This window comes from Ammodytes marinus (genome assembly GCF_949987685.1).
Source record: "Ammodytes marinus genome assembly, chromosome: 16".
NCBI classification, from domain to species: Eukaryota; Metazoa; Chordata; class Actinopteri; order Uranoscopiformes; family Ammodytidae; genus Ammodytes; species Ammodytes marinus.
Genome location: NC_137220.1, coordinates 14,376,876 through 14,389,375, shown reverse-complemented (window position 1 = coordinate 14,389,375; position 12,500 = coordinate 14,376,876). Strand labels below are relative to the sequence as shown.

At 40.0% G+C, this 12,500-nt stretch overlaps 1 protein-coding gene across 1 annotated transcript in view; it reads left to right on the top strand.

The window, feature by feature from the left end:
* LOC307263220 (voltage-dependent T-type calcium channel subunit alpha-1I-like) overlaps positions 1 to 12,500 on the top strand; it is a gene marked incomplete at both ends in the record, with an annotated part of 115,155 nt that overhangs the window by 38,405 nt on the left and 64,250 nt on the right. The window contains 3 exons of the mRNA XM_080044326.1: positions 690 to 833; positions 5,642 to 5,775; positions 10,956 to 11,053. Coding sequence (XP_079900452.1) covers positions 690 to 833; positions 5,642 to 5,775; positions 10,956 to 11,053 — 376 coding nt within the window. The remainder of the gene's footprint in view (positions 1 to 689; positions 834 to 5,641; positions 5,776 to 10,955; positions 11,054 to 12,500) is intronic.

The following is a 12,500-nucleotide window of genomic DNA, read 5'->3' as shown; positions in this document are numbered from 1 at the left end:
AAAACTATTTTGAAGTCTGAGTCCACACTGCTTTAGCGTCCACCATTTCGAAATCACTCATCCAGTGTCCAGTGCCTTGCCAGACAATATTTACTCCAACTGATTCTGTGACTCACACTCATAAAGCAAAAAAATAGGCTGGCTAGAAAAAAACAGTTCTCATATTTTTTCCATTGATGAATTGCTCGCTGGCTGGCTGGCTGGCGTGACCTCTTGGCTCGTGCAATGTGTTGCATACATGCTGTGAATGACTCAGTTATACATATAATGGAATTTGTTATGTGAATCCGTCTGTTTTTTTTTAAGCCCGGGCATACTTTGATGAATTGAAAAAAAAAAGGTTCCATGCCAAATATTCAAAGTATGTTAAAATATATCATGACAGGACAACACTCTATTTTCATATAGTCATGTATGTGTGTATGTCACCTATATACAGTATGTATTGGTAGGACTTGTTTAATTAAAGGCATCATCTAAAACTAACAAAATTCCCAACTCCAATTTGAAACCTGCCAGAAAATGATTGACATATCTTTGAAGGGCACGCTAACACTAATCAATTACATTCAAAATGGTTGAGAGAGGTCCATCTATCCATATATCTGCGCCTCACCTTTAATTCTACCATACAGCTCACTTTTAAAACCATGGACAGTGTGTGTGTATGGCTGTGCTTTTCTCCTCAGTTCTTTTTGCTCCTTAACTGCTCCTTCAATACATGGTTCGAGAGGATAAGCATCATGGTGATCCTGCTCAACTGTGTGACGCTGGGCATGTACCAGCCCTGTGAGAACATTGACTGCACCTCGGACCGCTGCCAAATACTGCAGGTAAGGTATAGACTATTCCTGTGTGTGGGTGTGTGTGTGTGTGTGTGTGTGTGTGTGTGTGTGTGTGTGTGTGTGTGTGTGTGTGTGTGTTTTCTTGTCACTGTTCTTAAAGCTGTTGTGATGCATACAAAAAAACTGCAGCTGTAATACTTCCCTTAAGGTGCAAACACACTACACTAACGCACCTAAAGTGTTGCTTTAGCGCAAGTAACGCATCTACGCGCCATGTACGCACGTAAACCAATGGTTCCCTATGGAACGTCTGTACGCGTGTAACGTGTGTAGTGTGTTTGCACCTTTAGACTTACTTTGTTTATAATATAGTCTTGTATAGATGAGATTCCGTAATTTCGTGAGGATACTACAATTGTGGAGATAAAATAGCGGTATAGTTGAAAGTATGGTTGTGATGAATTTTTTTTTACCTGAATTGAAGGGTAGATTGTCCCTGCGTTCCAATTCCCATAATTCCATACTATTTAGTATGCCAGAAAAATATTTAGGATGTCCCAATACATGCACTTTAATTGTAGCACGCTGAAAATACATTAATGCCCCAGTAACTCCAATAGCATTTTGGAGTATTCGTCTGTATTCTTGACATTTCTCGACATAATGAAAAAAAATCTCCCTTATCTGATTTTTTTCTCTCTCCTGTGTCCCTAAAACTCTTCTGTAATTTAGTATGTAGTGTAGTGAAAAGAAAAAGTATGTGATTTGGAACGCAGGGATTGTCTTTCAAAAGGGTACCTCTCCTGCGATAAGCATTTGAACCCTTTTAGGTACACACTGGTACCTCCATTTTTGAGTGTGTAGCATTGCACTGTTGTTATAAAAACATTCTCAACACATCATACTGCACCTATGTTCACGTCTGCCTTCTCCCCTCCTCCCTATGCTATCGCCTCATCCTACACACTTGCTCTCTCTACCCTCCCTTCATCTTTTGTCTCTCTAACAAGCACAATGTCTCCCCCGATAGTTGGAGGGGTCCTGTCCTGGTGGTTGCTAATGGTATCAGGAGGGATTTTGCTGACGGTGCTGTGGATTGTTAGAGTGGCCCTCTGTGAAATACAGTTGCCCTACAGTATATAGCCACACACAGCGTATACATTTGCCCACAAGATATCCCCACAAGATATCTTTATATAGGTGTTAAGTTGAGAGATTTAGAGCCCTAGCCCTTTGTGGGTTTCAATTCCCAGTGAAGGGTGGAGTAGGGTGTGGGTCTTGGTCCGTGTGGCAAATGTGAAGCTGCAGCCAGGTTTGTTTTTCGAAATCATTACTGCACTGGAAAGTATACAGTCACAATTAGGACTTTAGTAATAAAAAAAAAAGTACTGTACCCAACACTGTAACTGGAATCTGCGTGGCAAGTCACTGATATGATAAGTGTTATTTAGGTGTTCTGAGCCTTTAGAACCTATAGCCAGACACAAAGTGAACGGGAAAGTAAAACATATCAATAACGCTTTTAATTCTTTGAACAGGCATTTTTCCATTTGTACCAGTTTAGTTAACGAGCTCACAGCCAGCAACTGAGGTTGTAAATTGTACCTATAATGTAAGTAGGTGGAGTTCTCTCAAGTCGATTTAACTCACATCTGTTTTTTACAAAGTTATCTCATTGTGCAACATTGTTATTTTACCTGAAAAATGGGATTTTAGATGCCAGAGGACTCATCATTGCATATTTATATTCCACCGTCAAATCCTGTTCAACGTGTTTAATGGAGCGTCAAATGTTCTGTGAAAAACGCTTTGCAGAAAGGTATTGCTTTCCCTGTGCTATTTGTCCTCGTGGAGCCTTTTGGATTCACACACTGATTGCTCTTGTCATTTACTCATTCCACAATTAGAGTAAGACACCCACACACTTCATCTAACGGTAAAGGGTCCGTGCACCACCAACCACAGCAGGGAGATGACCTACTTACAGTGAATCAATGTCTTCTTCTCCAAAAATAAGCAGCACAATGACGAGCCTATGAAGTCTGTTTTCATACCAGCTCCTATTTCAAATCATCAAAAAGGCCCATTGTTTACAAATCAACGTGTTTACAAATTGTGTTGACGGAAAAAAGGGCTGAGTGTAGAGAGGAAGCTGTCGGTAGTGACAAACACCTTTGATGAATCTATTCCCTGTTCACTTAAGAGCAGAGTGCGACAAGGGATCCGACTGGGGCAGCCAATGTCGGATTACATGTGAAGCGTGCGCGCTGCATTATTTATCAAAACATCATTTAAACAGCATGTGAAGACTGATCTTCTCATCTTTCCCCATTGCTATGACAGCATTGAAATGAAAGCGTCAGAGTGTGTGTGTGTGTTTGTGTGTGTGTGTGTGTGTGTGTGTGTGTGTGTGTGTGTGTGTGTGTGTGTGAGTGTGTGTGTGTGTGAGAGTGAGTGTGTGTGTGAGAGTGAGTGAGTGAGTGAGTGAGTGAGTGAGTGAGTGAGTGAGTGAGTGAGTGAGTGTCTGTCTGTCTGTCTGTCTGTCTGTCTGTCTGTCTGTCTGTCTGCGTGTGTGCGTGAGTGAAACATTGGCAACTGTGCACATTTGCACCAGCTAGTTCTTCTTCATGGCTATCAGATATCTTGATCCCTATATATAACAAACGGTGAGGACAATGTCAACGCTGGTAGAAGAAAAAGTGATAAGATGGCTATTATTAATCCCCATCTCTTGACTCTGGCTATTTCTGACTCTGAGAGAACAACATCTCCTGCTAATACTGCCAGCTCTGCAACACGAAAAAATAAATCCCTTACAGAATTTCACACGCCATTAATCCCATTCAACGTGGTCTTCTACAGCATCTTACGATTGTTCCTCAGCACTGAATGGAAGAAAAAAAAACTGCTGTCTTCACCCAATTGAAGCATATATTAATCCTATTTGACAAACTGTACCACATACCAGTGTTTTGTAAACCGCTGTTAGTGCTGAGGCTTTTAGTTTCCTGTTTTAACTTTTGCCTGAATCCAGCCAACCTTGGGGATCATGGGAAATAGCTCTCCCATTGCAGCATGTGTATTTGGTTGTGTGCCATTTGATGTATTGAGTGCATATACACTTAGTTCTCAGCTCTCTTAACTTTACTTAAGCCACCTTGAGCAAACATTGAGTTGGAAAGAATTTAAATCTGTAGTATGTGGTCAGGACCCTTGTAATATTTATCCAATGATTGCTGTTAAATTCAGCTAAGTTTATTTGTAAACTTGCGTTGCTTAAACCTGTCCGCTATGCTTTTGATATCATTTCTCAATGACCTGAGACTGTAACGAGCTTGAGCTGCTATCTCTCCAGTTGTTTGAGGAGTAAATCAAATAGACGTTCAATTGTTCATCCCTATTAGACTGCTGACATACTATATCAGCAAGCAGCCCCATGCCTGTAAGCTCCATTTCATATTAGAATTCCCCCGGCCTTGGAAATGTACAGTGTCAAGAGGGTATAGCAGGTTGAGTTATATTATTGTAGGAATAGGTAAGAAGGCCAGCCAGTCTCAAACACTGTCTCACAGCCTAGGGGCAAACAGAGCACGCTGAAAAAAGACTTTTGTGTCTGAAAATATGATGTGGGGAGGTTTAGCATGGTGATGTGAACATAAGAATGCAAGCAGGACATGAGCTATGAGATATGAGCTCAATCTCTCTCTCCGTTTATCTCTCCCTGTCGTCTCCCCTTCATCTCAGTTTCTCTTTGAGGTGTGACCAGGATCTCCCTCGTTCTCTTGTGATTTCAAGTGTTTGAAGTGTGGGTTGGTTCACATTGGGGCACTGTATGTTTTTTGGTGGGTTATATATTAGTGCTTAGTCCTCAGTTGGCACATACACACATTTAGATCGTTTAAGCATTTCAAATCCCAATATAAACAGAACATTTGACCCTAGCATTAGTATCCCACCATTAGTGCTATTAGATAATCAGATGAGATATTTTAAAAAGGACACTTGGTTTGGAAAATAAGTCAATTGCCAGGTTCTGTGAGCTTTATTTGTGATGGGTCAGTTGCTGTTGTTGTGGAGTCAGTGTGAACTTGCCAAAATCAAAAGCTGTAAAATTGTCCTTGAAAAGATGGAAAATAATAAAAAGGTTATGGATTATTTTGTGTGTGAAAAGATTACATACAGGGATCAGATTTTTTTTTAAAGTTGCTTTGTCTGGAGAAGTGCATCATGGCACAATTGGTTCTCAGTTTGTCATTACATGCTTTCAAACTAAATCTGTTACGACTGTTAGCAACTGAGGTTGGCTTTAAGAAAAATACCACCAAAAGAAACAGACATTACTACTCGCCCAAGATGAAGAGTGCTCTTTGTTCGATGAGCGACTGAGTTGGAAAACAAAATGAGCTTTTAAGTGGAGTCAGTGATTCTGGAGAAAGCTTTTTGTCAAAATCACTTTTTTGTGAAAAACAGTGTACATCCGCTAACGATACCTTTTTTCTGTTCTGTGCGCACTTAAAACAAATCCAGGGTTACTATAGAGACTAGGTTCTCTAAATCGGCATGTTGCTAGCTACAGAGGGCCCCATACATACTGTATATGCAAACCAGTTTACAGAGCCTAGGCTGTGTATCAACACCACATCCTTTTTTAAGCGTGCACAGTACACATTTTGACAAAAAAAGTGACTTTGACAACAAGCGTTCTCCAGAATTGTTGACTCAACCTTTAAGCTGTTCATGTTCATGAACACACCATATGAAACGGATGCCCAGTGTATGTGTTCAAAGCTAAATGTATAGTATGCGTCTCTTTCTTACTTTCCCCTATCTTACCGGAATGTTTTATTTTCTGGCAGGCCTTCGATGCGTTCATCTACATCTTCTTTGCATTGGAGATGGTGGTAAAGATGGTGGCTCTTGGGATCTTTGGCCGTCGCTGTTACCTGGGAGACACCTGGAACAGGCTGGACTTCTTCATTGTCATGACGGGGTAAGCAACTCTATCATAATGTCAGCATGATTTCTATTTGATATAGTGCGTATGTCATTCTGTGGCAAAGTGCTTTAGCAGCATTTGCTCTTAAAATGAAGGTGACATGGAGAGAGTATAAGCTGCTGTATAACACAAACAAATATGAAAGGTAAGAACTGTCAATAAAGTTCACTTCTGAATTGGTTCAATAATTATACTTATAGGGTGTAAGAAGAATTAAACGTGGGTTTTCCTCGCATCGTATGTTCACATACATTTTGGATGAAATCTTATGGGCTTCCTATTCTGTGTGGATACTTCAGGATGGCAAGACAGATCTTATAGAGAGATGTGCACCACAGCAAACACTAACAGCACCAGAAAATCTGTGTTAGGCCTTTAAATGCTTCCAATCTAATTCTGACACATTTTGTTTACGGTGTGAATACAACACAGGCTATAGCCACAGATACGGTGGATAATGGATGTGTCACATTTGTATAGAATAAATAGCTAGGCAAGATTGATTTATCATACAGGTAAACCTTTACTCTGTCATGTTGTGCTCCAATTCAAAACAGCAGCATCAGTCATTTCAGCAAGTGACAAAAAAAACGTTGGGCAAACCAAATCAGACTTTAAAGGTGGAGTCAGCGATTCTGGAGCATGCTTGTTATGTATCTTTTTTTTGTTCATAATCAATGAATATCTCCTCACAAATCCACTACCTGTAAGTTCTGTGTGCGCGCTGAAAAAAAAAAATGGCATGTTGCTATAGCTATGGTGGGCCCCGCTGTGCAATTTTAGAAAATGCTTTTATCTTGAAACTGCGATTTTTAATGTTTTTTGTAGACACACGATAACTCCGGTCTCCAGTACGTACTGCTTAGAGTACAGCAATTAGTTATTGGGTTATTCTAAGCGTTGTATTAAACTCAGAGGGGAAGACTCGTAAAGCTGTCAAGTGCTATTGAGTGCAGCATACGTTTCAAGTCACTGCCTACATTTTCATATTTTTATTTTTTTTGCATTCCATTCAATCCATTCCTCATCCACTATTTTGTTTTGTCTGCATAGTTAAATCTATCTGGCCTTACAGTTAAATAACAACAGAGTAGAAGTGATCTCAGGAAGCATATTATTCTTTCTCGAATAAATCCATAGAGACATTTTGTTCTGGTAGACTTGTTCTACTTGCTACATTGTGATAGTAGACGTGGCATTTGCAGGGTGTCTTGTTCTAAGTATGAAACTGTAAGGTAACAATCTTTGACACACTGCCACATACACCATTGTATAATATGCCGCAGTTTGCTGCAGTAAAGGTATACTCACTAAGATAAAAGATATTAAAGATAAAAACATGCTGTACTTACCAGAATATTGCTTAATATTTGATTCCATTGGATAGATGGGTTTTGGACTGGTAAATATATTTAGATTTTATTTTATTTTTTTAAAGGGGTAAGAAGGAACAAGGAAAAGACTTAAAAGAATGAAGACTGAAACAGAGAATTCAAGTTCTCCAGAGACACCCACTGCTGAAACTGACACTCAAAATCCATAGTCATATTGTGTAAGTTGTTGCATAAGTTGGGCTTGTGTTCCTACAAAGTGTCCATCACGCTCTATTACCGTGGGACACACGAGCACACATGCTAGATGGATGGATGTGTGGATGTGTGCACTAAACAAAAGAAAAAAACCTGCCAGAACGAACACCTGCTGAGTGTGTGTGTGTGTGTGTGTGTGTGTGTGTGTGTGTGTGTGTGTGTGTGTGTGTGTGTGTATGTGTGTGAGAGAGAGAGAGATGGATGGGGAGAGTGTCTGGTATAATAGCAGACAAGGAAAGGTTAAGCAACAGACTTGGAGGGTGGAGGGACATTCATCTTCATTTCAGTTTATCCCCAGTGGATGGACACAGTGTGTGTGTGTGTGTGTGTGTGTGTGTGTGTGTGTGTGTGTGTGTGTGTGTGTGTGTGTGTGTGTGTGTGTGTGTGTGTGTGTGTGTGTGTGCGCGTGCGTGCGTGTGCGCGTGTGTGTGTGTGCGTGCATGCGTACATGTGTGCGGCAGATTACAGTCTGTTAGCGCATGCCTTTTGAGTTTGTTGATTTTGGTGTACGTGTGTCCGTGTTTGTATATGCATTGGGTGAACGCCACAGCCTTTGTTTTTTCTTCTTGGCAGCATCCGTTAGATTAGCGTCTCTAGGCTAATTGCGGAGGGCATTGCCAAACTTGCCAGGGCAAATCACAGCCGACAGTCTGCTGTGGACTCCATGTCTGTTAACCCACATGCACCACTTTGCTGACCCAACCTCCTCATTCCTCTTTCTCTTTCTTTCTTTTTCACATGATTCTTTTTTATTTTGTATATTGAACGTGTTCTTTTAGCCCAATCCATTGCAATGAAAATGATTTTTTCTTTCAAGATAATTTTCTGGTATTGTTCAAGCTTTATTTGATAGTATGGAGAGAAACAGAGTTGAAATGGGGAGACAGATAGTGGGGGGATGACATGCAGTAGAGGTCCACGGGTTGGATTTGAACCCGCAACCACAGCAACAAGGACTCAGTCTACATGGTATGCACTCTACCCATTAGGCAAAAGGGAGCACCCAGTTTGTCTCTTTAAAAAAAAAATAATATACTATATTTCTATAATATAATCTAATGTATTATTAAAAAAAAATTCTCTGGTCAAAGAAATGATGCAAGACGTTCTTATCCTTAGCCTAACCGACTGATGTTTGTATATGAAGGAGCTGCACCTTGACTCAACCTGGTGAATGCACACCTGGTGCATCTCCTCACATATACCTTATATGCAAAGAAACAACATTCTGATTAGAATTGTTGCACCTGCCCCTCAGTAGCCATAGCTGTAATGAATAATTAATTAGGACGAATCAACACAGCATTTGCAGCTTTAGTTCACGGTTTTCAATACTTTTTTTCTCAGACATCAACACAGATGCTTCTTCCGACAATCAAAAGCAATAATGTTGTTTCCTTATGTAAATGATGCAGAAAAACAACTTGATGGGAACTTTTATGACAGTAGGTTGATCATTTCACACATCCAGTCTTTACATATTTTAGATTAACGATTCAATTCTTCTTCTCTCTCCTGTTAAAGATAGTATTCTCAAAAGGTCTAAGCCCAAGTTCCCCTGGAGCTCTGCGTTTCATATTGATGGCAACACGTGCTCACACACACACACACACACACACACACACACACACACACACACGCGCGCACAAGTCACATAAAAGCATGAATGACATGAAGGCATAACAAGCAAAAAAGGAAAGTGAAAAATAGAGAACAACCTGAAAAAGGATGCTTCCGGCAGTCCACTAATTACTCTCTCAAACACAGCGGCCTGATTGATGTGTAGAGACACTTCTGTAGAGCGAATACGGATACATACACATGCATTCACACAGTGTGCGCACACACTTAACTGTACAAAGACACACGCACATACAGGCACATCTGTGATCTTCTGGTCTTTTCAATGTAATTTGCTGCTTCGTCTTCCCTATATGATGCTATAAGGTTTGAGGCAGGTTGTAATAACACCAAGATGCCCGGCCGGGGAAAATCCTGGTCCCAAAACAACTGTTCTCCAATTCCATATTCTGTGACATTTTCATCAAGCGGCCATGTGGCATTTGTAGGCTTTGGGCTGCCGGGGACAGAAATGAGTTTGTGATGTCACATGCCTCTTTGTCCTCGCAGTGGATGCATTTTCTAAAGTGTGAAGTTGTACAGTGAGAACACACTCTTTTTTTGTTGATGATGATTACGTCTTACAGTTCATGAAATATAAAAATCCACTATCTCGAAATGTATGAATATAACATAAAAACAATTTTTAGATAAAGGATTTATAATAACTGTATGCATCTGCCAAGTTGTTTTGGTTCAGGATATTTCACACCTTCATGAGCAAACAAGTGTTACTTGTAAGAGCAACTGCTGTACAGCAATTTAAAGCCCTGATGTTACACCAAGTAATCCTACTGGAGTGTAAGCTGGGGGTGTTGCGCTGTGGGTGACACTGCGCTGTGGTGAAGGGCAAATGGAAAAAGTGTTTCCTGTGGGATTATTAAAGTATCTTGTAAATGACATGGTTCACACAGTGCCTTGAAAAAATATTCATACCAAAAGACGTGCAGCTGTAATTGCAGTGATAGTTGGTTCTACAAAGTATTGACTCAGGGGGGCTGAATACTTATGCACGCCACACTTTTCAGTTTTTTATTTATAAAAAAAATAATGAATGTATCATTTTCATTCCACTTCACAATTATGCACAACTTTGTGTTTGTCCATCACAAAAAATCCCAGTAAAATAAATGTACGTGTGTTCAAGAAGTGGATAATACTTCAAGGCACTGTAACTCTACTGTATAGTGACCTTGGCTTTGTCAAATTTGATAAATGTGCTTTGGGGGTTATTATGAGTATTATTAGTTGGTGGTGGTGCAGTTGCTTTTGGTATCTTGCTGTCCCAACACTGCTGTAGCCCATGGCACATCCATTCAGTGCACAGACACGCTAAACTACTATTACACAATTTACACCATTTGCACACATATACATGCAAGATGGCTTTTAAACACAATCTGCGAAACAAATGAACTCACTTAAACTATATGGGGCTTGATGAAAACCATCATTTAGTAAGTGTGGTGCATTCAAAGATACACTCGTAGTTTTCACACACACACACACACACACACACACACACACACACACACACACACACACACACACACACACGGCAAACCATGGCCATTCTCCTGTGAAAGTGCTTTGGGTTTGGGGGCACAAACAGCTTAGCCGTTGCTGTGGAAAAGACTTGCTAACAAATGCCAGGCTCTGACTGAGCCACAATATCCTGCAGGCAACACTTAGAATAGAAGCAATCTCTCTTTTTTTGCCTCTTTCTTTTTTTTCCTCACCTCCTTTTAATGTTATTCTCCCGCTCTGATGCTTTGTCATCAATACATGACATAACCAACAACCAAATATCCAGAGATATCGTAGCTTGCTTCCTCGTACACAAATCAATCCTTCGATAAAGTAATCAGAGTGAATGGGTGAAAAAAGGCTAGAAACTACAAACTACAGAGGCTTTACATGATATTCTCTTTCCTTCTCTCTCTCTGTCTCTGTCTGTTCCTCCAGGATGGTAGAATACTCTCTGGACCTACAGAACATCAACCTGTCGGCCATTCGGACCGTTCGGGTCCTTCGGCCCCTCAAAGCCATCAACAGAGTGCCAAGTGAGAAACATTTTTTTAACTTTCATGTGACTCTTTTTTTTTATTATTATTTTCTGTGTGTTTATGCTGGAAGTTTTTCTATGTGTCACTGTCAGTCCCCATAAATGCATCTGCAGGAAAATTCATGTATACTGTATGTAATACACATCCTATCAAACTTGTGTGCCACCAAATTCTGCCTGTTTCCCATGGCCATCGTTAAAACGTTCATCGTATGCTTAATCACACAGTCACAACTTTTATCAGATTTACAAACTGTCCATTAATGCTGCTTCACTGATCAGGTCGTGACCATAGCCCAGTTTCTTTAATCTAAAACTAAATTCTTATCCATATACTTTATTTTTTAGGTCCTATTGATTTTATCGGCCCAATGCCCCTTACAGCCAGCTCCCTAATCATGGTAGGCACCATTTAGCCTGCCTGAGCTATTGGTTCAGATTAGTCTTATCACTTACTTCCAGCACTTTAGCAGCTAATGTGGCCAATGAAGTTTTTTAAAGTTTAAGCAGTGAGATACTAGTTCTTTATTTGTGTAAAATTATACATGTAAAAAAAATGCACAGCTTCTGCGACGATGAAAATATGCAATGTTATACTTTTATTCAGATATTAGTGTTTATTGTTTTTGACAAAGACTTTATCTCTTCACACTTTGTCACAGTTGGGTTTAGTCCTTATCAAGTGGCCAAGAATGTGTCCTCCCTGCAGAAACATTTTTGGCTAAACAAAAGTATATAGACTTCAGAACTTTTCCTCGCTTTCTTAAAGTCAGTGGGAGAGAGACTTGAAGGCTTTTTTCATTTCCACTTTTAAATGATCATGAAATGAGTCCGCAGCAGATGGAACTGGTTGCATAAATGCTTGGTTGCCCAATTCAGTTTTGGACCTCTGGGACAGTAGGAAAAAGAAACCTTTGTAGTGACTGTAAAGGGACAATAGCAAGGGTGTGAGGGAAAGAGATGAGCAGATATATGATGCTCTTTGGCCACACTGGCCCAGAAGACTGCGGGTGTGCACTGTTACAAAAGCTTACTTATTTTGGGTTATCTTTGCAAGTCAGCATCTAAAACTTTTTACTTTATCAGCTTATATATCAGTAAGCAAATACAAAAGTATAGCTTTCTATCGAACTAGAGCAAATTATTAACCAATCATGGCAGGTTCTTTGTATGTAGTTCACTTACATGCAAACGCAGCCTTTCTTCAGTTTTTTTAGTGAGACACATACTGAAGCACAAGTTACTTTTGAGGCGAAGCAATCAACAAGAAACCTAGCAATCATAAAATATTCATGTTAACTCCAGTGTAGTTCAAGTGCCTTGATAAGGAAATATTTGCAGTCTTGTGCATACATGTACAGATTGTAAACAAGTGTGCTCTTCTGTAGGTGACTATGCATCATAGCATGAATACTACATTGGTTTGTCAGCATATGTAAAATTGA